The sequence below is a fragment of the Eleginops maclovinus genome, chromosome 9 (assembly GCF_036324505.1).
Source record: "Eleginops maclovinus isolate JMC-PN-2008 ecotype Puerto Natales chromosome 9, JC_Emac_rtc_rv5, whole genome shotgun sequence".
In the NCBI taxonomy this organism is placed as follows: Eukaryota; Metazoa; Chordata; class Actinopteri; order Perciformes; family Eleginopidae; genus Eleginops; species Eleginops maclovinus.
Window position 1 is genome coordinate 13627513 of NC_086357.1, and position 27182 is coordinate 13654694.

Sequence of the window (27182 nt, forward strand, 5' to 3'; positions counted from 1 at the left end):
GTTGCCCTTTGTAGAGGAGTGGGACATGCGGGTGCAACTTGGAGGTGGAGGAGAGGAGATGAAGATAAAAAAAGCGCAAAGAGGCTGAATACGACGACAGACCCTGGTGACATAATTCATTCATAGTTCTCTAAGCAATGTTAGAGTGGATACAAGGGCAGAGAGTGTCAGAGCTCTTATCATGGGTCACAATTAAATTAGATATACTGTGAAGAGTCATTGATGGAAATAAGACAAGCCTTTTAAGGTTTTTAGAATGGGAGTGAATCATTTCTTCCCAGTGAGTTGTTCGAACATAGCCTTAAGGATTTCGAGTCATAAAATTGAATGATTTTTAATATTTTAATATGCTCATTTGTTATTGATAAATATATCCTGTTTAAAAAAAGTGTCATCAATAATTTGCAAAAAAGCGCCAAGAAATAATGAAATACTGTTACACCTTTGCAAAACTATCCACATTATGTTTTAAAGTTTTAAAGACGGAAGATGTTGCGGTAAATCAATAACAAGCCCATTACCAAGAGCAATAAATGTTGTTTTCCGTGGGAAGTTTCCCATAGAGTATTAAAGCCCGTTTACCCTGCAGTCAAACCAGTCATTCGTGGAAAATGACAGGCTCTCCGAATATTCCTGGAAATATTGCTTCATCAAGACTTTTTGCATTCTCATCCCGGCTGTGAGTAATGTCACATGTTAAATGACCGTACTTAATACTGTGGCAATAAAATCACATTAGCATATCAGCATCTGCATCCTTTCCTGTAAATGTTTATGAGGAATCATGAGCGGGGGGTACTGTAAAAAACAGGAGTCTGGTTGATAGTTAAAGTTTGAACAAGAATGCATTAACTCTGTTCATAACTTCACTGGGGTTGCTAGCCAGAAATGTTGATTTAATGTTTTTAATCTGGAATAGCTTTAAAATATGCATCTACAGTTATATCAAGGCTTATAGAGTGCTGCAGGAACAAGACCTAAAACCTTGAATTTAGTTAGTATTATTGCATCAAATGTTTTTTTTGTTTTTATCGGGGTTCTGCTATGATGATCATCTGTGAATCACACACACACACACACACACACACATCTTTAGAGATTTTAACTCTTGTTGAAATGAAACCTTTACATTTTGAAGGTTTGAAAAAGAACGTCATCACGCTGAATGCTACAATGGTATGCTTTGTTTACAGTCTAATCTTAACTTTTCATTTCTGTCGCATTTAAGTGGTATTCATTTGTGAAAATGATCATTGCCAAATATCATAAATGTTTGTTTGCCACAGAGCTTATATACTGCATTTTCCCGAAATTCTAAGGAAAATCCTAAACATTTTTATCGATTAAGAGATACAATTATCATCTACTGTTGGAAATATGCTGTGACTGCGGGGTGTGGTTAGGGCGCCGGCTGCTGGAGTGGTAGGAGTGGTTAAAGTCATGGTTGTAACCTGGTTCTGGGCTCTTCCATCAGGTCCCTGTTCAGGCACCACTGTGAGCGTTCGGGCTCACACCTGGGTTCCCAATGATGGAAGGACCACTGGTACTTTGAAACAAAATAGATATTTATTCCCGAATAGTACGTTAGCAACGTTATTGGTGGCTAGTCGCTCTCGTCTGGCGTGGGAGGGGCGACAGTCCTCACTCAGGACCCAGTCTACTGCAAAAGAGCCCAGAACCAGGTTACGACCATGACTTTAATCAGTGCCTCATTACCTGATCCCGATCAGCTGTCTGGCCTCCGGCTGAGCCACTCCTACCACTCCAGCAGCCGGCGCCCTAACCACACCCCGCTGCCACATATGCCTTGCAGAAGCGTGTGTTCCATCAACACGTGCAAACATGAGCATGTTTCTGTGTGTTTTTGAGTGTGTGAAGGCCTTATGTCACATAAGGACAGTACTGTCAGATTGGGGGGCCACAGTGCTGAGTCTGTGTCAGAGTGTGTTCCTGTCTCAGCACATTACAGTAGATGTGATGATGCAGCAAACCCTGATACATCAGAAAATGAAGAGAAACATAGTACAAATATAATACACACTAAATTACGTTACATGTACTTCTACTTCAGTTTCCAGCACTCTCCAAGGTTTGAGTTTGACAGGGTTTTCTCTCACAGAACAGGTCATTTTCCCCTGACCTTTTGTGGCGTTATTATTTTTATACGAAATGTGGTTAACCAACTTTGGGAACTTAAAAAACAGAACCACAGTTGCATATAGATTCAATCTCAGACTCAAATTAAGTTGTTCTGTAAAATGTCCTGTAACTCTCTTAAAGGGTACCACTGGGTTGTAATCTCATTATCGGGACACAACCTTAAAGCCCTAACAAACTAGGCTGAAGTCAGTCATCGGTAAGTGTGTGGACCTAATCCTCCTGGACTGCTGGCATGTCAGTAAGAAAAATCACAAGGCAGACACAGAGGCTCTTCTCATTTTTCATCTTTATCTCATCCGATTCTTCAAAATCACTAATATTTTCACCACATGGAACCTGGAATGAAGCTAGTCAATGAGCAAGTGTGTGCTCAGCGGCAGGATATCCAGTATAACTGCAGTTTGAGGTTGTTTCCTTCTGAATAAGCATTTCAGACTACAGTCACCTGCTGGGATTGAGAGATGTTTTCTGTCATGCAGGTGCAGTATGTGCTCTTTGACTGTTCGCTAGTGTTTTTGTGTTCAAGTGCAACATCTTGGCCCAAACATGTGAGGCGATGCAACAATCAGCCTTGGTTGTCCCTAGTTCTGTGATATCAGTTTGGATAGTCTGGGACTTAATGAAACGTGACAAATATGTGGGAACCCACCAGAAGCATGACTGTGACCCAATTTAATGTTCGCACCCAGACTAAAGAAAACTAGACTATGAGAAATAAAGCCAGAAGAAACAGCAGGAATATATACAGGATTTGATATTATAAAAAAGGTATATCAGATGTATTTTTTTTAACACAATAGACATACCATTTGTTTGCGTCTGCCTCATTTCCTCTTATCATAATGTTAATCATGAACATAAAAACTCAAAGAAATAATATCCCAAGAGCCCTGAACTAACCCCTGAGCCCGAAAATAGAGAAGGCATTCTGACTTCTACTCTCTATTGATGAGACAGTTGTTCTTCATGTAATGGGATCTAGTGAACTCATCATTTGAACTCAAAGTCTGCAAGTCCAGCATTGGGGTGTTTTTTTCAACAAATCACCAGAAAAAAAGACACTGTTAAAATCAAGTTGTGCAACTAAATCATACATAAAACACAATGAATGGCAGCATATGGTCCAGCAGTGGCTCAGTCAGTAGGGGCTTGGACTGGGAATCGTAGGGTCGCCGGTTCAAGTCCCCAAACAGACATGAAATATGGAAAGTGGACTGCTACTTGGAGAGGTCCCAGTTCACCTCCTAGGCCCTGCTGTGGTGCCCTTGAGCAAGGCACCGGACACCTACAATCCCCCCTCCCCATAGCTCCCCAGGCGCTGCACAATAGCTGCCCACTGCTCCTAGTACTAGGATGGGTTAAATGCAGAGGACCAATTTCACTAAGTGTGCTCTGCTGTGTGCATGTATGTGACAATAAAGAGGGTTTCATACCCCGATTCCATCATATGTATTGTATATTGCGCAATAGCATTTGATAGAACATTGTTAGTATTACAGATTTTAAATGTAAAAGGTAGAAAATACTGCAGCCCTGAAAGTGAATGGGTTTTTAGTTTGTGTAAAAAAAACTTGTCTTAAATTAACCATTAACTAGCTTGCACAGAAGCCTTCAGTAGATTGTTGTGTATTTAAAAAAGTATACAGGCAGTAATCTATGAAATTCTAGCCAATCACTGAATTCTACTATCAAGATGTGCAAGTATCCAGGAACAAACTGGAGCATGTCTTTACACTGATTTATGAAACACATGTCAGTAACCACCAAATAACTTGAGTGATTGGGATAGATTAAGACAGAATCCAGGATCCAGATTCCTTTTAAGAATACAAAACCGTAATTTAATAATTATCTTTTGTTGTGCCAGTATTGTGCTGTATTTAAAAAATAGGAAATTGATACAGTTAAAAACCTGCTGTTAATTGACTGCGATCCTTTACAGTGAAGTGAGAAAAAAACAGAAATCAGAAATCCAAGGAATGTATTCATGCTTTGCTTTTAATCACTTAATAAAAAAAGTATTTCAGATTCATTTTTCGAACACAATATACAATAAAATACCATACATTGTGTGAAACATTTAATAACCCACCAATTGGCGGACTTGAACATATTATTGACATTAAAAAAACCATCTCTCATGCAGATAGTGCTAAATCTGGCTAACCATTTGGACACAACTAGGACCAAAAAAAGCTTGAACATAGATAAACAATGTTAATACTGACAAATTTGAATTTCAAAACTGCTAACAAGTTTGGTCAGAAAGAGTTCACACATTAGCACAATCAGTTACATACGACCATGTTTTGTTGTTAATTCTGAACGATTCACGTCAGTGCCGGGCGTATTGTAGCATGCTATCAATACAGTCCCCGTGTTATCTACTTTTACATCAAGTGCGTTAAGTGTAAAAGGAGACAATTGCTTTGTGTTTGTCGGTAAACCTGTATCTATCTGGCCTCATATATCAGCAATCTGCATTCAAATGCTGGATGGAGAAGCTAAGGTTGTGACAAGCTGCTGAGAGAAAATAAGCTCTTGGTGTACTTTGATACCAAGCATCGACTAAGCCTTTGTGCTCCTTAGCTAGCCTGCATGTATCCTATTTCCAAGCATATGCAGTTTAACATGTCCTCTATGTCGCCCCTGGGTTACCAAATTAGTGCTGTCAGATGAAAACCTTGTAGCTTCAAAATCTCAGTTGGACCAAATCAGGTTCCAATCAGAAAAATGATCTAAGAAACAAAATGAGGACACGTCCTCTTTGAAATTAAGGCTATTATTTCACAATTGAATCCAAGCCTAAACCGAGTTTCGAAGAGAAAAGAAACTTCAAAAATATTGAAGTGATGCCAAAGTATATCTTTGTTAAATATTATTTTATAAAACGTTTATTAAATGTTTTTAATTGTCCTTATGAAAATAAAAATAAACTATTTTAGAGTTACAAGGTCCTCATGTGACAACAAAACATCTCTTTAGCTGCTGCTCTGCTGGGCACTCAAAACATTGTGCGAATATATACTTAGATATATTTATATATATATATATATTTATATAAAAAACAATATATAATACATATATAAAAAGACTCTAATCCAGAGTCTTCTACACATTAGACACCACCAATTCCAGGTAATGCAAGTGCATATAAATTAAAATAGATTTTACACTGAACCAGTAGTTCTTATTTACAAGCTTTAAGTAGAGAATAAATACACACTGTTATAAACAGCAAAAAGGACCGACTTGAGCTCCTAGCGACAAACAGTAGGGACAAAGGTGAGGAGTGATGGTGGTAAGGCCTGATGACAGAGTCAACACATCCAATCACACACAGATACAAAATCTTTCATACTGTACACACATACATACTGCACACAGTTGCCACGCATGCTGGAGTGAAATAAATGTACCTTTGAGTATATCAGTAAATCAATATGGAAATGGAGAGCTGTAAATATAGATGCAACTAGCACATCAATAAAAATGATTCATGGAAGCGTCAGGAGCAGTAATGTAACATCTGCACACCATTTTCAAACCCCGTTCAGCAGCAAAAACAGGCTTTTTTTGGTTTGTTTTCAAACTAGAGCACCTCATTATTTCTCTGTTTTTCTAGATGCTACAGTCTGCCATGCCGAATCCAGCAATTCCATCTATTTGTAATCCCAATAACCCCACTGTCCTGGAAACCTGATACAGTCAAGGGGGAGGAGAAAAAAATAAATTGACGTCAATGACCTGACGCAGCACTTGAGGGATTTTTATTGTGAGGAAGAACTAGCCGGCCTGATTGTTTTGGGGTCATGTCCGTGCTGTACGAGCACCTTTAATCATGTGGCCTGGGCCTGATTGCCAAGGGGTGGGGATGGGGGTAGTGGCATTACATCAGACGGGTCTGGGGTCAGGACCTGTTCCATCTAACAGGATTATTATGACTGCAGCCTACTTGTAGGCTAAAAATAGATTTACCGCTGCATTTCGTCCTTGGTAGACTTCATTCCTGACTTCCAAGCAGCTTGATCCATGATCTGTTTGCTTTTAGACTTGGATCGTATTGCTGCTGATTGTATCTATTAATAGATTGCCGTTTATGAGGGTTTGAACTAGACTATCCTCTTTTTCACACCAACACAAAAACAATTGGTGGATGAAATGAAAAGAAAAATCAAACAGATCAAATGCTCCATGAATGTACATTGAAAATGTAGCAGGAATATCTGATCAAATAGTTTGACATGTAGCACTTTGCATCAAAAGTCAAGTTTTGGTGTGAAAGAGGTAGGAAGTCCACCCATGGATTGCAGACTGTTACACAGAAAAGAGAAAGATGATGTCAAGAGAGATGAAGTATGAATAAGTATCTTAGTGTGACTGTGACATTCATTGACCAACAACTGATAAAGAAAGCAACAAACATTAATGTAACATGAACCATGAGTGAAATTAAGCGTTTGAATTCCAAGTACAAAACATTGTGCTCAGATTTAAAAACAAATGTGACAAAATGTGCGTATAATGTGGGCGTTAATGTTTCCCTATTCAGATGAGTTTGTCGACTTTTGTTTTGATTTCTCTATTGCCCAATACATGGAAGACTGTTCTCTTTAACATACAAAATAAGATTTTGCTCTTTCAGATAAGAAAAAAAAAAACCCATTTCACAGACATACTAGAGTGTTCAATAAATAAAAAACTATTATAAAGACAATAGTAAAAAAGGCACACAAAAGTCCTTTGACAAATGGTACAGGAAAAAAGTAAACACTTTCTTTTGCTATACAAATGTGTCTCCATCAGTAGATCTTAATCTATGCTACTTCTAGATCATATCATATCTGTAAAAAAGTCTTAAGGTACAAAACTTCTCTCAGTAGTGTCAATGTCCATTTAATGCCGGTCCAGAAAAGAAAAGTAACTATTTCCCAAACTGGCCGAAATCCTTCAAGTTCCACTCTCAGTCTCGCTTGTCCATCAAGCCTAAAATGTTCGCAGTAATTATTTCCTGAGAACTCTGAAGCCGCCTCACCAAAACTGTCCGTCCGTGTCTGGCTTTAAACACCCAAGTGCAAACGCCCCTGTGAGGGACCAAACTAAGCCTTTGCTTCTATGGGCTTATTAAAAAGCACAGCTGCAAGAGGATCTCCCCCCTTTTGCCAAAAACTTTCAAATCACCGTGTGAGCCTGATGATGGAAGCCCTATGTGTCTGTGGGTGATGCCTCATGAGTCACAATCTCTATTGCCGGCTCTATCATGCTTCCCTCCTCAAGCTCCGGACCGTCCAAATAGTCCAGGGGAGGAGACCGAGAGTCTCCCAGGCTATCTTCCTCCTCTTCCTCTTCTTCCTCATCCTCCTCCCCTTCGCCATCCTTCTCTATTCCATTCAAGTCCTCCTCCTCCACGGTGAGCTCAAACTGGAATTTCTCCCCGCCTCCCTGACCCCCAGTCCCCCCACTGTGTCCGTGCACGCCCTGGTCGTAGAAGGGCGGGGATGGGCTCTGGGGGATCATGCTCTGGTACCAGTTCCTGTTGTCCTCCAGCGTGTCCAGAATGTCCTGAGCATCAGGATGGACCAAATCGGCCCATGTCTCCCACAGAGGGTGCACGATGTAGTCGATGAAACCCACCTAGAAGGAGAAAGCAGGCACATTAGAACTGGAAGTGAGTTATTTTAACTTTTTCTTTCATATATGAATGCAGATATTTTGTCCGTGAGTGCCTACCTGGCTCTTCTCCACTGAGGCTGTGTGTTTATCACACATAGGACTGATTTCCATCCCCCTCTCCCTCTCTCTGTCTCCCTGGTGGAAGAACTCCTCCATTATCCGATCAGTCCACTGACGATACAGTTCCAGGGACTTGGTGGGGTTACTCAGGTCGGCACAGTGCACCATGTTACGCAGCACCTGAAAATAATGCAGAATTGGAATTTAGTAAATGCTTGTGTAGTGAGTATGTTTCTTCCCCCCAAAAGAAAACATTACTATTGTTTATTTAGAGCAAAAAATATCTGAATTATACTTTCAAATATATACACTTAACAAAAACGTATCTTGTAAATAACAATTAGATTAAGAAGAATAAGATTTACAAAGAAGCACCATTCAAGGTTCTTTCTATAAAGTGTTTTGTTGTGAAAGGAAGTCAGTCTACAAAACAGTCTAAAAAAGAAGAAATCCCAGAAGGTCATTAAGGGGCATATGTAGAGGGAGCACTTAAAGTTAAAAAGAAGACGGATGGAGTGAGAAAAAGAGTGACAGCAGGGAGCAGAGGTCAGCTATGTAGGAGGCCGGCTAATGACCATTGGCGGGGTAACCTCCGCCAACACTGACTATTGATTAGAGCTATTAAAAGCTGCGAAAGAGAGGTGGAGGGCTTATAGTATGTCCAATCACATTCTCACAGTCCATCCAATGAAATATATTAAGTAGGCTTTTTCTTTTGACTATCCCTTTTTTAAAGGTTAAAAAACACCCACCTGTATCCTGTCTGTGTAGTTATCCAGCAGCAGCACTCCTGAACTTGTCACCTTCTTTGTCTCCACCATAGTCTTCAGATCAGCCAGCAGACTCATGTGTTTGGACATGTCAGTGGCCAAAACCTAAACAAAAGAAAGAGAATCATTCATCAGCATCAGAATAATTTGGGCACGTTACACTATACTTCGAGAAGAGGAAATGTTATGAATCAGGATTTCCTTACCATGTCGATGACCATCTTGCGGAGGGACTGTCGCTGCTTCTTAGGGACGTTCTGGAATATATCACAGTTGTCTTCCTGTAGTAGCTTGAATCCCACAGCCAGGTGATGGTTTTCCAGCACAGACTCATCATTGTACATCAACGCCAGCTCAGAGTCTGAAAAGGTGTCAAAAAGATACATTTTAGTCTCTGTCATGATGACTTCTATTTGGTTGTTAAAAGCAGAAATGAATACATGTTCAAGAAAGCAACAGAACAATTAAATCAATCCTGTGATGGTTAATGTTTTGACTTACTGGTATTGATTAGGAACTGGTTTGATACTCCAGGATGGTCAACATCATGGATAGCTGCAGCAAAGATGGCTGCTAGGATCTCAAGATCTGTGAACACCGCCTAATAAAAGGAGGAAAACAAAACATTAAACAAAAGAACAAACTATATACTCTATGCCAATTTTGTATCAAATACAAAGCTAGCTGTCTTCCTTCATTTTAAACTACACAGATCGAGTACATGTATAACACTGTGTGAGGAGGATTCAATAGATGAAAGACAGCCAAGAAGAGAAGATCGAGATCCAGAGTCTGGGGCATTCTGACCTGACTGTGTCCTACCACCTACTGATACAAAATGCACGCAGGGAAATTCTAACAAATAAGTCACGGAGGAACGAAGGGTAATTCCCTGATCAAGGGGAGAAGATATGATTCAATGGAAGGAGTGTGAGCTCTTGAAAGCTGATGTGGCAATCCAGGAAAGTTACACATGGTGTGATGTAAGCGCTCACGCCTGTAATTTAGTTTTCCATTAATTCTGTGGATCGCTGGTGTCTCAGTCAGAAGTGGTGATTTTTGTTTAACCCCTAGAGTTGAAAGTGTACCTTATTTTGATAATATGCCAAGACCCTGATCTGAGGTATTAAACACAATTACTATAATTAACTTGATATAATAACTTACATCTAGGGCGGGGGTGGAGAGGAGAATGTGTGTGGATTGGGCTACGTCAGCAGCATGCAGGCTGTTATGGTAGGCCACATCTGAATGGTAATGATCCTCCAACGTCATCATGTAGGCCACGAACGTATCCACAGGGATTTGAAATGTCTTTAACAGGTCTCTCTCCTAGGAATACAAAATGGTAGATTGTTTAGGAATAAGTGTGGTTGATTTTAGTAGAAATAAACAATAACGGCAAGTGGAGAAACAACAGAATGCAGAATTCCAGAAAGTTCATACCTGGAAGATGGCATACATGATGCAGGTAAGAGGCCGACTATTGGAATACTCTGAAACAGTGAAGATGTTCAGGCCCCACTTGTTGAGGTCCTCCAGCTCTTTGGACAGCAGCTCCTCCTTATCGGTCTTGACGCCGAAACGTGAGATGCTGCTGGTGGAGAGCGAAGGCCCATGGGAAACCTTTTTGACTCCGCTGATCTGTGTCATCAGCTGCTGCCTCTGCTGCTTCTTCTTTTCTCGCGTCTTAGATGTCGGCGACGGCATCTCCACCTCATTCTGTTTGTCTGAGGGACAAGAAGATAGAAAGTTGTTGGTTTTTACAAATGTCTAAGAAAAAATGGCTTAAATTCCAATTTGGCGTCACACAAGACGAGGTTGAATAATTAATCTACTCTGCAATAAAATGAGTGCATATGCTGCCCATGGATCCAGGTGCACTTGCACTATAGAAACACCTGCAGCTGGTTGGCTACTGAGGGATTTATTTATTCACTCATTCATCATCTGTGCCTCCATTCATTTGTTCATTCATGCTGCCCTGTCCTCCACCTGCAGTCTCTCTGAGCTGCTACTGTTCATTTGTCTCTGCCCCCCCCCCCCAATCTCAGCAGGTGGCTCACATCTCATCTCCTGTTCTCTTTACTTTCACAAGTCAGTCCATTGAAAGACTGAGAGCTGCGGCTCCTACACAGTTAAGGCAGCTCCATAAAGTCAGCCATTCAATAAGCTGCCACATCTTTCACAGCTTTATCAAATCACAAGTGTAGAGTGGGATTGTTATGTCCAGTTTATCTTATTTATAAGTTTACTCAGCCAACCACAGTTCGACTGGCTACATAGACTTTCAAAAAAAATATTGAAAATGAAAGTGTTCAGAAAACTTGCCAATAATAAGTCATAAGCAGCAGGGGTCTTCATGTTTATCATAGGGGAATTGAATGAAGTCCTGAAGGGACTGGCTATCGGCACGAATGTGAGCTGCACACTCATCTATCAAGCCCCAGCTATCAGCCTTCCCCTGTGGAGGGTTATTCAATTACCAGCTGTAATTCAAATAATCACTTTCACTCTCACGCTCTCCCTCTCTCTCTTTCTTTGTTTTCTCTGCTTTTTCTCTCTGTCTCTCGCTCTCTCTTCAGTCCTCCAGTGGTAATTGAGAATGGCCAATTAAGTGCTGTCAGACATGTGCTGCGTGGGAAACAAGGGGAAGAGCAATATATTGCCCTAATTTATTACAAGCCATCATTATCACCAGTGCTGTGTGGTGTCTTTGTGTCCTTTACATGTATGTGGGTGTGAGAGAGAGAGATCCGTTTGTGAAAGTTTTCAGTGTCCTTCTTATCATCTTTCTATATAAGTAAGTGCCAATATACTTCAGACAACATGGACCCTGGTCTGCTGTTGATTTGATACGACTGATACATTACTTGGGACATTTTAAGCTCACTGAACATTATCCTGGTTTCCATATTCTACCAGATAAAATCCTCCCATTTTGGACAAAAGTAAATTTTCTCTCTGTTTTCTCATCTGTTGTCACTCCTCTCTTTTTGCATTAAGCTTATCTTCTGCTATTTTTCACATTCGAGACAATGATTTCACAAAAATAATAATAATACTGAAGCAGCCAAAGTAAAAATGTGTTGCATTTTGCTCTGTTGTTTCTCTCCTGTTCTCCCTTCTCTTTCCCACCACTCTGTCACCTCCCACGTTAATTTCGATTTCTTTTTCATCCTCCTCCATATGGTCTCTTCTGAGAGATGCAGATGCAGTAGGGAAGGTGGGGAGGGGTGGGTTTTTTTGGGGACATTTTTTCCCTTGGTGTATTCCCCAAACTAGGTGTGTTCTGCTGCTGGCTGATCAAAGGGAATTATGACAGAACTATGCTGCAAGGACAGCTGTGACAGGGTTAAAGGCATATGTGGATGGCCTGGGTGCTGTCTGCCAACAATCTTTGATGGAAAGTGAGAAATCCTGGTCTGAAATTGCCCTCAATGAGTGACTCTGCCGTCTTTATTTTTTTATTTGATTGGGAATTATGTGTATCCAAGAGTAACCTCTGCAGAATATGACATGTGGCTGGAAATGATCATTTATCTGGGCCTAAATGGTTGCTTTTATAAAAATAAATATATAGAGCAGAAATAAAGCCATTACTGACGTGATACTAATCTTAATGGATGGGAGGATTAAACAGTCCTACTGGTCAGCTGAGGCCCAACCACGCCAGCTTTGCTGCTTCAGCCGTTTTTTTCCCCACCCACTCCTCATAAATGTTATTTCTTTCTACCACGAGCGGGGTAATCCCGATTTCTTTATCGAAGCGATAGTCATATCTGTCGGGATTCTCGGGGCAGCAAGAGGTGGAGTGACAACAAGGTGTCCCCCGCTGACAAAGATGCATTAAGATGGGGATGAGTCACTGAATCTGCCGAGATCATCTCACTGCCAGCTAAGGGGGTTCCTCTATACCTCTATTTTTTTTACCTCACTGCAGTCATCTCCCTCTCCCTCCCTCCCACGTTTGCTGTTTCTATGTCTCTCATCAACCTTCCCCTCTCTCTCTATGATCCGGTGAGGGGGGATCCGCGAACAACACTAAACCGGATCAGGTTGCCAATCGATCAGAAGCCACTGTCCATAAATAATCTGAACTACCTCATGAGTGTTCTGTCACACTTCTGCTATCCTTTTGTTTTCCAATCTATATTTCGAATAATTCAATCATTTATATAACTTTCAGCATGTTTTTCGTTAGCTCCTGTGGGATTCTCCTATTTACCAAAAGCCTATTTTGAACCCATTTGAAGAAATCGGCACACAGTGCCACTTTTCAGCTTTTTTTGCCATACAGTGTCTAAATAGAGTGATTTGGTACCGGGTTGAGAAACATGATGTACATGTGGGTGTCAAAAAAGAGAAGAAGAAAAGTATCTAAACAGAGTATAAATAGATATTTATGTATATTGATCTATTGTCAGAGCTCAAATGTGCAAACCCCCACTGACTGAATCACTTCAAAACCACTCAGATTCTGGTTAACAAGCCGTTTGTTTTCAAATTCACTTTTCACACTATTCAGCTATCTTAAACACACTTTTTCGTAATTCTTTAAGAAATGTACACACACAATAATTCTGGCCATTTTGAGCCCAATGGCATTAACATCTAGACAAAACTAAATGGCGCAGTGTTTCATGGTACGCCCCCACAGAAAAGCCTGCCAGATCAACTTGCACAGCTTAACATGTACTGAATCGCCACAAAAACATTGCAGCAAAACAGAGTGGGGCGGTCACTGTGAGCAACTAAATGGTTTATATTTGTATTTTTATACTAGTTGTTGGGACTTTATATTTATATTTGAATACAGTCATTGTCTGTAATGATTTTGATGAACTGTAAAGACAAGATTAGTGAGTGCTTAGTGTGATTTTGAATGTATGTACACAAGACTTTACCTAGGAAGGTGTTGGAGATGAATTCTGAAACCTGATTCCCGGATCGACTCATCTCAGATAGGTGCGTCAACTCCCGATTCAACATCCTCTTGAACTGCAAGAGTACAACAGGGAGAGGAGGGGGGAGAGAAAAGAAATGTCGTCAGTTTCCAGAGAGGGGAAAACCTGGGAAACATTATGGTACAAGATTCCATGGAAAATGCAGCAGTATTCCACCAGCTCGAGATTATTATTTAATTACAGTGTAAAATCAGTGGGGGGGACACACATGTTGTTTTCCTCCCCATTTTACTTGGAATTAATTAAGGATGCTGATCATTATTTGTTTTACAAGTGGGGAAGTCGACCCCTTTTACTAACCATCAATTTACCCCCGGCAACAAAATTTCAGTTTTATTGTACTGGATCACTTTTCTGGGGCCTATTTAGCTGCTTCACCTCAGTGTGCAAACATTTCAATGATGTCAAGAGTAAAATCTGCACAGTGCTCTCTAAATTCCTCTTTCTTACATACATTCTTTAAATGTTCATGTACTTTCAATAACATGAACCATTTTGATAGATGAAATAGTTGAGGGAGGCGGATGCATTTGACAGAACATGGAGACCCAAGCACTGCAGCAGCAGCTGTTTCTGACTGATGCATGCGCGTGCACACAAATATAGACCAACACACATATACAGACACACAGAGCTCTGCAAAGGGCTCAAGATGGAGCCTGAGCCACAAACTCCATTCTGTCAGACCCCCTCATCATGATGGAAATATATTTTGGTGTAATTAGGCTAGAATAGTAATATCAAATGCTCCACAAAATAATTATCAGAATGCTTAATTTCAACAGCAACACAGCAAAGTGATACAATAAAATCATTATGTTATCCCGACATGCTACGTAGATAAGCGCCACACACCTTAATGTAACCCCAAGACACCGACAGCAGGTAATTTGCTTCAGGCATTTTGGACCCCGTTTTTTGGTTCCTACACAAAGCCAGAACTGTAATCCAATTGAAAAAAATGGAGGCAGACAAACAGGATTCTTTCAGCGCCAAAAAGGAAAAAAAGATCCCTCCTCTCTTCTCTTTTGTTTCCCTTTTCAGCAGCTAAGAGAGCAGCTTGATGATGGCTCACTCTCCCTCTCAGCAGCATAAAAAGGCCCGCTTTTAGTCGCCATGCCTGTGGATGGATGCAAGAATAGATGGACAGAAAAATAGAGGAAAAAGAAGACGATGTAGCGAGGAGAGGAGGAGATCCAACAGGCTCGGTGGTTTGGAGCAGCAGCAGCTGGAGCCGTGAGCAGGGGACTCTCAGTGCACTGAAGAATTATAGAGGAGCTAGGAAGGGAGGAGGGGGAAAAAAACAACGATGGAGACGGGTGAAGCAGGAGGGAGGGAGTGAGGCAGTGATGTTCATCTGACTGGAGGGGGGGTTCCTCCACTGGATTTGTCTTGCTTTGCTGCTCTCACTGCCGTAGCACTAACTTCCCCCTCCTACCCTGCTTTTCTCTCTCTCTTTCATTCCCTCCCTCTCCTGTCTCTTTCCCCCCGCTCTAGTCTGCCAGCCCCAGCAACACGCTCTTTACAGAACACATGATTTGACAGAAAGTGGGGAAAAGGGGGGAGCCCTAATTATGGCTTGGCATTGGTGTAAACACGAGGTTGTGATGGTATGTTTGAGTGACTGATATTTCATATCCAGACTTGAGTTCCAGATAAGATGTCCTCTCAAATCACGTTTTCCAGCTGTGCAACTGCTGCCCATAAATCCCATTCTTGTCTATTCCCAGCCCCTGTAATTCCTTCTCAAAGGCATTATTTTATGACGTCAGTTCAGCCATTGTGAAGGAATGCCTTCCCTCTACAGTAAAACAATAGTTTAATAGTGAGGATGGAGCAGGTTTGAGGAATGTGAATGCGACTGAATTTATCGCCATTATCTCTATTATTATCCTCTCCCTCTTTTGAGTCTTCTGTTGTGTACTGACATCCCGAGCATGGCGGCCATTGTGGATAACTCATAACCCTGTTCATTATCTTCATCCCATAATAATATTATAGGGTAACTCTGCAGGGCTATTTTTACCAAGCGTGAGACAACTAGGGAGTGAGGAAGACGGTCAGAGAAGAGGAAAAGAAAAAAAGAGTGATGGGAGATAATTGCATCCATCTCCAATTAGGTCGGCCTGTGTGAAAGTGTGTGCGCGCCAATTACCAGAACACTGCAACGCCATGGCAACAGCATCAGGTAGATAGTGTAGGGCTGTTTTAAAAAGGAGGAGAGGCTTCCCCTTATCCTTTTCCAAGGCAGACATGTGGTGTAGCTGCTGATCTGTCACGAGAACACACCACACACATTGCCTCTGCTCACATTCATCGACCTCCCCCTCCCCTCCGCTCCATCTCTCCCTCACTCTCCAACACTTACATGTCAATTTCTCTCCCTGCTGCCAACACTGTCATCAATCTCTCTGTCTGTCTGCCTCGCTGGCAGAATCAATGGGCTGTCCTTGGAGCAGGTGTTGATACTGCTGCAGTGTACAAGGCTGGGGCCACCTGACTGGAATATACTGTTACACCACAACCAGCAGCCCATTTTGATGGTGCTGCTTGTGCTTTTTATCTTTTAATGTCACAATTATGGTTCCGTGAAACCCCTCAACGGATCGCTCTTCTGCTTCGCTAATGAGAAAATATCCAGTTTTTGTCTGTTCAGAGCCAATCCATGGGAAACTGTAAACAGCAGTTCCCACAGAACCTCTCAGTCCGATGCATTTGTGTGCGAACAAGTTTGGAAAGATGAGGGGGAGATCAAAGCTTCCCCGAGAGGATCCCGGATTATCCTCCCACTGAGGGAAAGAACCAGAAGCAGGGAGGTGGGACGCGAGAGGAAAAAATAAATAAAAAAGGGAAACAGAGGAGGCAGCTCTTTATATAATAGCTCACTGCATAATATATAAAGAAACCAGAAATAACAGCGGGGGATATCTCTGCAAGGTGTTGAAGAGCTATGCTTCCCCAAGGGCTGAAAGAAATGCCTCAGTGCACACACTCAGCAGCAGCCTACAAATGCTATTATCTACAGTTAAACACAATTGATACTGATATGTCACATGCAAGTTTTACACACTCGTATGTGTGTATTATTGCAACTGTGTATTTGATTGTGTTATTTATCAGGGGCTGAAGGCAAGCCGCTTTACCTCCTACTGACACCATGACGCTTGAGGGAGTTAAGCCCCTCGAAGCTTTGTGGGTATGTCTTTTTCACAAGAAGCACGTATGTGATATACCTATATATAGGTATAGGTATATCACATATGTGCTTCTTTCCCTCCTTATAAGTCTTTTATGTAGTATGTTTTCCTCCTTTCCTTAAGTATATGTAGGTGTATTTAGGTATATTAGGTGCAACCAAGTTCCTTAAAATGGCTACAAACTACGGTCCAGTTCCTTTCTTATGCACATTTCTTTGCTTGATTTTCATCTGAAGTGGTACAGATTGAAGTTGTGGCTTTGAGCCACTAGTGGGTGTACTATGCTCAGTCTGCAATAAAACAGCATGCTCCGTCTTCAGAGATTTATGACCTCTTAACCCTGCAGTGACAGAAGTGCACTGCTTGACCTACGGAAAAAATACTGTGTAAATTACATTTTTCTCAACAATATCAAAACATGCAAACAGTTACTGTCTCAACAAAGTAATCTGGAAATCTGTATTTACAAAGATGAGTGAAAGTTTTGAAAAGAAAACCAAAAACACTAATAGGTTACATCTTTTAACCTAAAAATGTTTTTCCTTAGTAGCTTTAATTAAATTAATTATAAACCATAACCACATTTCTTTACCATCTGATCTCTTGTTTACATTAGTTTCCCAAAAATAATCTTACATCTACAGTATGCAACATTACCTATAGTGACTTTAGAAATCGTTTGGAGGCAAAACCTACGGTTGTGGTTTATCTTCTTCTCGCTTTGGCAAAATATGACGCAGGGAGGTAACACTGGCGCAATAGCAAAGACTTAGTGTGACATAAGTCGAAACTGAGAAAAAAAAGTAGTAGAAAAGTAGAAACCGAGAAACCTTCCCATGTATGAACCATGCGTATCTCAGATGAAGCTACAGAAGATTCTGAGAGATGGCATGAAAACATCTCACTTCCTCTGACTCACTCATGCACATGTGTATCTTTATGAGGAAGAGTAGATTAATTTCTCTGAATCTAAACTTTAAGAGGTATCAGAAACAACATTCAGCTTTCACAAACAGAGACAAAAAAATGCAGTGAGAGAAATAATTAAGCCAGCAATTTCTCAGCTGAGTGATTCATTTCTATTACTTCCAGCTGCGCGAGGTCTCAGAGTTAGATGTGGTGTGCAACACCATTTTTGGCTGAAGGAGAACAGTTAACAGGCTACCCAACTGCACACTTGAGATCTGGTTGCTTCGAAAGCAGAAAACAATCTGGTGTGAAATATTACAGAGGCAGTATAACACCAAGAAACAAAAAAAGCTTGACCAAAATGCTTGAAGAGTGTCTTACCAAAAAAACCTCATTATTGAATACTCAAATGAGGGCTCAAAAAACACAGAAAGCAATGTTCTATCATGCAAACAAAAGTAATGTCAAGTATCCTCCTAACTTGTGAGAAAAAAAAGTTTAGCCATTCTTGGTTCATCCAGTTTTTTAACAAAGCCACTATTTAGCAGCACCTAACCACTTTGCCGCTACCTCTATCTTCTCCACAGATGATCGGAGCGTTCAGCCTCAGTCCGAAAAAATAAAACTCACAGGATTTGATACAATGCAGAAATGAAACGTATAACCTGACTGGGTCTCATGTAGCCTAAATGACAGACTCTTCGAAAGAAAGTCAAACTCACAGGCTGATGTTAAGATGCTTTTTTTCCAACAAAAATGTTTTTGAAGAGTCGTTCAACTAAGTACCAAATACAATATAGGTAACATTCAGTTTAACATTGTTTCAGAACAAAACTTAAAAGTCCGATATCTTACAGTAAAGTTTAAGTAATCCCACAAACGACATTTCTACCTGAAACAGACAAAAGGACATTCTACCTACGATCTGCACTGAATTAAACTTGGCTTTTCTCTCAAAGGATGGAAAGAGTTCTCTCAGTGTCCTAATCTTAATTCAGTTTTATTATAAAGTATGCACAAGAGTTCTTAAAAGCAGACTGCATGCGCCGTTCCTTGCAAGAACCTCTGAAAAGTGTGTAAAAAAACAAAGCATGTCCAAGTTATATCATGTTAAGTAAAGTTTAGCACTCAAAATCAACCAAAGAGACACAGAGTAACCGACAACAAAAAGCTAAACTCTTAAGAACAAACTTTTGAAAAATCCAGAATAACTCACCTTTCTCCAACCATTGAGCTTCCCTAACTTCCTCTCTTTCTTGTCAAAGCAGCAGGCTCCCATGTTGCTGTGTGTAGAGTGCAGAGTAGAGCGGAGCAGCCGTCTGATAAAGTGTCTGTCCCAGTCTGACTACAGCATGAGTTAAAGGACCAAGCCTTGGCTCTCTGACGCCGAGAAACGCAACAGCTCTAGTGACTCACTTTGGGCTTCGAGGTCTGACTAGGCTACACCTCACACCCTGTGTACTGTATGTGAAGCAATGGTTGACTGTGTGTGTGCAGGAGAGACAGACTTCTGGCTCATACACACTCCCTCATGGGGGTAGTCCCGCCTCTTGCCTCTTGTGCTTCTAATCTTTTCGTTCACAACTCCTGCAGTCAACAGTCACAGCTCTGGGGTGGACACTGTTGAGATCACCCTTTTTCAATCCATGCTAATGACTAAAACACTTCCAGTGGATTTTCTTTAACTTGAAAATGTAGCATGGCTTCATATGGATTATAACCAAAAGCACTGTGGTGTTGCCTTTGTAGAAAAAATTCACACATTTATCAAGTAGTTTTTAAGCTTACTTTACAGAGGAAAAGTTCAAATCTGCACATCAAAAACTAACAGCAATATATATATATATATATATACAGTATATATATATATATATATATATTTGTTTTGCTTGCCTGATGACTTAATTAACAATATATAGGTTACCAAATTCTTTGTGCCAATATCGTAATAGATACTTGATTTATAATTTCATCCCTAGACTCAAACAGAGGGCCTACAGCCTCAACACAGAGAAATATTCCAACTCACAACAGGCCTTGACGCGTCTATGTCAGCCATTCATAACAAGGAGGACAGTCAGGTGCTTTGAGCCCTCAGCAGCGACAGCCTGCACTTCACCTTGAAGGTACACAAACAGTCTCTCAAATTTCACCTCCCACGTACTTATGTTCCATACTTTAACACAGCTTGGATAACAGTTTTTCCATCTTCACACAATAGGTAGTCGAGGGGTCACATTAGCTGAGTGGCATGTTCATGTTAATAAAACCAGGTTGAGTTTTACGCACCACATGACAGAGCGGCAGCAGTTGTGCAATGTTTCAGTTTACTGTGAAAACAAGGTTAGGAGTAAGATTGCTTAGATATCAATGGGATTAACCTAATGTCAATATGGACACAGAACCATGTACACACTCATACGCACACAAACACAAAAAGTTCATGCATACAAGACAGACATGTTTGAAAGAGTCTTTATCCGATGGTTACGTGCAAGTTCGCATTCACGCAAGTCACATCAATGAGAAAGGGTCATAATACACAACAAACACATTGTGCCACCTGACCAGTCACGTCCAGCACTCTCAATGCTGGCTGAATGACGGGAGAAACACATCTGAATTTGCATCATTCTTAAAGGTTAATTTAAAGGTAATATATTTCTGGGTTTGCTAGTTTTCAGAGTATTTTCTGTCAATACCATGGTAGAACTGTTCCTTTATTCATCCATAGTTGGGATATTTTGGAATTTCTCGAGTTGGAGAGGCTCCTGAAATCAATCAGAACCTGTGGTTAATGTTTGCATCAATTTTGCAAAATATTTTGTGATTGCAAAAGTGCTGAAATTACTGTCTACAGTGAGAACATTTGTCCCACGAGTCCATATATGTGAGGTCGGTATGAATCAGCATCTTAACCACAGTTATGAATATAATAGAAAAATGTGAGTTTTTATTCTGTTGGAAAAACCCTGGACACATTCTGCTCTCCTGTTTAATTCAGTTGTCTTGTAGCCTTATATCTATTGTTTGTAATATCATGTCTGTTGTTTGAAGTGGTAAATCATATTTATCCAGTCCATGTGTTCAAACCAAAACCAGTCCAGCTGACTGTCAGTGTCGGAGGAAATTCCAGATGACGACAGTAATAGGATATATAAAAAACAACCATCTAAACGGGCATGATGGGATGTCTATTGTCGTCTAGAGAGAGTCACTCTGCCCTCACACACACACACACACACACACACACACACACACACACACACACACACACACACACACACACACACACACACACACACACACACACACACACACACACACACACACACACACACACACACACACACACACACACACACACACACACACACACACACACACACACACACACACACACACACTTCCGCTCTACTTTATTGTGTTTGACCCACTGCGGGATCCCTAACATCCTGTTGTCCAATTTTATGTGAAATAACAAGCTTATCCTCTTGCTTAACAAACTGTTTTCAGGCTCTCTTACAAACAGCTTCCACTTTGCCTATAAAGCGGTATTCTGGGATTTTTCTGCGGCAATCTAATCATACAAACTTTTAAGCATTGACCGATTTCAGTCAGCAAAAAATGGTAAACTCTGTATCCTTCTATAAGCTATTAGTGATGACTATTATTTCAATTAACAAAAAAGGCAATCTTTAAACATGAATCATAATTAGCGATTCTTAGATACATGTAAAATTAGGAGATGAAGTGATAAGTAATACATCTTGTAGAGGCAGCCAAATGTTCTTGTGCATTACGCCCTGTCAGTGAGTAATATGGCTAATTGGGTCATTTACAAAAATAACCAGGAATTGAAACTTGGTGCACATCACACCCAATCAACGACGCAGAAGCAATAGAATAACCAGTGGACGATGAAAAGTGTTTTATCAGGAAGATGAAAAGAGGGCCACAGCAGGCCAGGACACTAAAAGCCACACTTCCTTTCGTCAGACCATATTTGCACAAAAAGAAAAAGATTATGGAGCTTGAGGCTGGTTCAGGCAGAAATCATCTGATGAGTGACATCCAGTCACATACAACTGTGCAGGCTTTATGACTCGAAAGCACTTATGCCAACACTGCTTACTGCAGCCTGCAACAAACCAACCTCTTCTTACTGCACTTTTCAACTTTGTTGATTTGGCCAAGGTCATGCTAAGCTCATGTGTGTTTATTGCAAAAGTATCCCTGGATTCTGTTCAGCTCTTAAAGATAACTGCTTTTTGCAGAATTCATTTAAATAAAACGGGTATGATGGAAATTTGTACAAGGCAAACCAAAATCACATAATGGAACCTGCCTACCTTATTGGAGGCCATGTCACTGACGGAGCGGTAGGTCTGGATGGTCTCCAGCTGGTCCAGACACCAGTCCAACTCCTCCATCGTCTCCGTGGCCAGCTTCTGGTAGGCCTCATCTGTCAACACGCAATCAGCACACAGAGACACACAGTCAGAACCGACAGCGCACATGGGGCCAGAGCGCTGTCCAGCCACTCCCAGGCAACATCCACCCACGGGTCCCACTCGGGGCGACTGCTGCTGCATCTGCTGCTGCTGAGGACGGAGAATGGTAAGAGGGGGCACCCGGCTGCAGAGATCCTTCATCATGAGGAGGGCTTAGCTGTGGGTAAGTTACTGTGTCGGACTCACAGCTGTCAGCAGAGTAGAGTAGGAAAGTAAGGACCTTGCAAACACACACACACACATTCTGTGGCTCTCAAGTCATTTACATGAAGTCAAACTCCGATGAGCAGGAAACCAAATACCCCTCACCACAAAAACACGCACTTCACACCACCTTTCAGGAAGCAAACAGACACCTGTAAATCTACACATATGAAAACACAGATGTGGCACAAGAATACTTTGTGTATTTTTTGGGAATGAATTCTCTACACTCAAAACGACATAGACAAGTATTGTACAAAGATAATCGACGGATCATTTATGCAAACACAGCCCCATCTTGACTGTGGACAGTCCACAAATATTGTTTATTTTCATGAGCTGAGGCACCAACTTATAGTTTGGCGTACAGTGTCTGGTGGGACCCCACATGAAGTTTTAATTAGTTTATGCGTAGACGATAAGATTTGTCATTTTGCTCTGGTAAATCAATGATAACAGCTGCTGTAAAGACATGTGTGGTTTTGCTGTGCCAGTGCTTAAACAGTCAAAGCATCAACCACAGTAGACATGAAGCCCGGATACAAAATGTTAGAGCCGGAGTGAGTTTGCTATTGTGTGGTTATGCATTGTGTTGTCTTTTCTTTGCAAAGCATTTGTTTGCTCTTTTTCATTGAAGTCATACTAACAATCATTAAAGCTATTAAAAAAGTGGGAAAAATACTGGTTATCGTATTTCATTATCATAATAAATAAGTACAATGTAACAGAAATAGTAAACAAGTGTCTTTAAATGTTGTGTTTGGTCAAAAACTGAATATTCTGGTAACTACCATATCACAAAAAGAAGAAAAAAGAGGCAAATCTTAACAGTGCGTTGTTAATCTATAGATATATTGCCGATTGATTAGTCATGAAATCATGATTTTTCTCCTTCATGTTACATATTAATTTAAATAATCTATAACATTTTGTGTTAAAAAATGCAGCATTAAGTGATTGTAGTGCAACAAAAGTAAAATACATAATCCAATACTTAAAACCAAATTAAACAAACTAAATCTCCATAATTAGGAAGGATAATATTGACAGTATGGGTCATATGCAGTAGCCTAAAGTTAATACCAAAACGTTAAATAAGACTGTACTGCAGGTCTTTTAATAGGATTCAACTTTTAAAAAGATTGTGAGGTAGATCATTTTATTTAGTGTTAACCACTTGCATGATAACACATGTAGTGAGAGCCTTTTCCTAAAAATATTATTTACACAAGAGAGTGATTATGACCAAAAACAAGTAAGTGTTGAAAGCACTGCTAACATATTCTTGCATGAATAAAGATTCAATATTAGTGTTTTCTTCCTATGGTTTGACTGTGTTTTTCTCTACAACCTACAACTGTGTGTCAAGGTTGAAAAGCAGAAGGTGTGTGATGAGGTTACTAGTGGTGCTTGACTGACACACACCCACACCCACCCACCCACCCACCACCCACGCACCCGCGCACACACACACACACACACACACACACACACACACACACACACACACACACACACACACACACACACACACACACACACACACACACACACACACACACACACACACACACACACACACACACACACACACACACACACACTGCTGCCCCTGCATTGTGTGTACCCCTGGTCTCCTAGCTGCAGAGCACAACATGGCAGCAGGGTGCGCACTGCGGCGACCTTAGCGTGGCCACGTAGAATGTGTCCCCTGCTCTGATCTCCTCGCCATCAAAGGCATGTGCCTGTTTGCTCTCCCAAACATGAGAGGCACCTGGCTCTCTGCCCATAGCCTTCCCTCACTCTGGTGGGGGGAGTGAGAGAAAGAGAGGGAGGGTGTGTTTAGTTAAACTCCACAAGCGTCTGATGTCAGAACGGTTTACACTCATTTGAGATGTCTCGTCCCCATACTCTCAGGACTTTTGAGGTGGTTTGTGTTTTTTGAAAGCATAGCAAGGTCCTTCTTGTCCTATGGAACAGTTTTCTCATTTGAACTTTTAAACTCTTATGTGCCAATGGTGAGGTTGTTTTTGTTATTCTATACTTATGAGGAGCAAACACGCAAGAATCAGTATTGAAAGTACAGGGAAGTTTTTGGGCTCTCCAGTGTTTCAGAAGTTCTGCTCATTCGCTGGTGAATTGCAATCAAAGCGCATCCAATGCGACTCTCTGAGCATGACTTTCTCACGGTTGAATCATCTGAACACCAGAAATGGTGTGTTTTAAGTACCTGGTTCTTTTTTAAAACCTACACAAAATGTATCATAACTACTTCTGCAGAGGAACATTTATGTAATAACTAATAACAAAGCTTACAATTCCATACGGCTTACAAAGAACAGAAACTTAAGGTTATGCTTAGAAGAAGGACAACACATTCAGTAAATCAGTTTTCTTTAGATTTTGGTTAAATCGTAATATGCTAATGCATGATATATTCAGTGGAAGTAATACCACGGAAAAGTGTTTTTTATCCCTTTTTGCAGCTGTGAAAGTTATGTGAATTATTAAGTCGTTGTTGTTTTTTCTGCACATGCACATTGCCAATGGTTTGTAATCCACAGATCTACTGGTGTTGGTAATGCCGCAAGAAATATATCAACAAATATATCAACAGAACGAAAGTAACACAAAAAAACAGTGTTCAAACAATGCAGTAATCAAACTTTTGAAAAAATTCATAGAAGGGACAGCATTCAAAATGTGTTGTTAGACCTGAAGGAGACACAAACATTGGCTACAGCTCGGGTTTACATATCTGGCTGGTGGTTTGCCATAGAGGTTCTACCATGTGCCACACCAAACTCACAGAAAGACACAGTTTTAAGCTGTAATATTTTGACAAAACTAGATTGGGTTACAATTCGTGGCTGGAGGATGCTGATGTAATCAACACACTCACTTGTGTTTATGTGTGTGGTCGTGAGGCTGCATCAGGGGTGAAACTGAATTACTAGATTTATTGCTTGAGCTCTTAACCACGTTTATGACTTTGATTTTAAAACCCACAAAAATGGTAAAGAGCTGTAAAATCTTGTTAAGTGAGTCAGGACCTCAAACTGGTCACAAGCCCGACTTCTTGAGGGTCCACACGAACTAGATCCATTCTCTACAGAACGTAGCTGCCAGATCCAAGTAATGATGGTGCTTGTATAATAGTCTTACTCTGATCCCGTTTTTCTCCAGTGCAGTTTGCCACCAATCAAATGAAAAGCAAATCATTTATATGCCAAGCATGGAGGCATTAGACATTGACTTTCACAAGTTCTTACAATTATTATGATCTAATGAAAAGCTTTAAATACTTATCTTCAGTGGAAAATTGGATAATAATGGCCGACCAGTTTCAACTCAAATCTTTGCAAGGCATTAACTGGCTCGAATGTTCCTGACTTATTGGTAATTGAATCACAATTTGATAGATTCTGGGAAACATCTGCAGGGTTAAAGGGTAAGTCTTTCTATATTGAGAAAGTTTACATATACGGACAAGATGATTGAAACAGAAATGGCTCTAAAGGGCAAGCAATAATTAAACGATTTTTTCTCAAAATGCAAATTTATGTTTGCCTTATTCATTGTATAGTTTATTTTTCTTTTTTTAAATGTACAACAGATTGCTTTCATGCTGTTGCTTTATAGCTTTCAACATTGCACATCAAAATCATCCAAATGTTGCTTATACAAGAAATAAGAGGATTTAGGAATTACAGTTAAACACTCCCTGATTATTAGCGACACATACATCAAATACTTAAGTTACAGCAGTCGGCTCTGTGTGCTCTCATCGCCTTAGATGGACAAGGGAAACAGCATTCAAAAGCCAACACACACACACACACACACACACACACACACACACACAAACACACTAGCACCACATGTTAAGAGGGGATTTCCACCGCCTCCACCCCGATACAAGGACCTTTCTGATCAGCGCTCAGACCTACAGAGTCTGTCCCACAGGGGCAGACCGGAAAACATGCAGCCTCAACTGTACACACCAACTACGATGTTTCAATATTGCACTCAGACACAAACATGTACTTTCCAGCTGAGGGAGGCCAGGCCATGGTATCTACATTCAATATTCAGTTTAATTCAAGCCTCACTAGCACAAAAACAGTATTTCCACCAAAAAGTTAAAAGTATAAATAAGAACAACTAAAATATAAACTGACCAAATAGAAAGAAAAAAAACAGTTTGCTTTAGCATTAAGACGACATAGGGTATGAAGTATGGATGGTTTCTGCAAATGAAACATAATAAGAGTGAAGGATTAATCCACCATAAATAAAGGTAATAAAATCGAAAACAACAACATATATTGAACAGGTGTTCCTCTTAGTGTGTCTATTATTGGTTGCTTTTGTCTCTCAGATTAAGATAAAAAAGTCAAACATTTTTGTTTGATTTCAATCGCAATATGAATGATGTACTAAATGTATGTATCGAAACATTTTTTTGTATTTAACGTTTTTTCCTAATATACGGTACTAAGGCCTAATTTAAATAGAAGAATGCAGGTGCGCACACACACACACACACACACACACACACACACACACACACACACACACACACACACACACACACACACACACACACACACACACACACACACACACACACACACACACACACACACACACACACACACACACACAAGTCTGCTGGAGAGAAGACAGCTGTGACGGCAACATCTGTCATCCTCTTGTGGGAAGACA

At 40.6% G+C, this 27182-nt stretch overlaps 1 protein-coding gene across 3 annotated transcripts in view; it reads right to left on the reverse strand.

The window, feature by feature from the left end:
• Positions 1-4140: 4140 nt before the first annotated feature.
• Positions 4141-27182, reverse strand: part of pde4ba (phosphodiesterase 4B, cAMP-specific a) — a 126948-nt gene continuing 103906 nt past the window's right edge. For all 3 annotated transcript variants that reach the window (XM_063892127.1, XM_063892128.1, XM_063892129.1), the window contains 9 exons: positions 22089-22201; positions 13571-13664; positions 10110-10393; positions 9831-9995; positions 9165-9264; positions 8870-9024; positions 8646-8768; positions 7891-8073; positions 4141-7794 (listed from right to left, as the gene is read on the reverse strand). In XM_063892127.1, coding sequence (XP_063748197.1) covers positions 7366-7794; positions 7891-8073; positions 8646-8768; positions 8870-9024; positions 9165-9264; positions 9831-9995; positions 10110-10393; positions 13571-13664; positions 22089-22201 — 1646 coding nt within the window. In that variant the 3' untranslated portion in view covers positions 4141-7365. The remainder of the gene's footprint in view (positions 7795-7890; positions 8074-8645; positions 8769-8869; positions 9025-9164; positions 9265-9830; positions 9996-10109; positions 10394-13570; positions 13665-22088; positions 22202-27182) is intronic.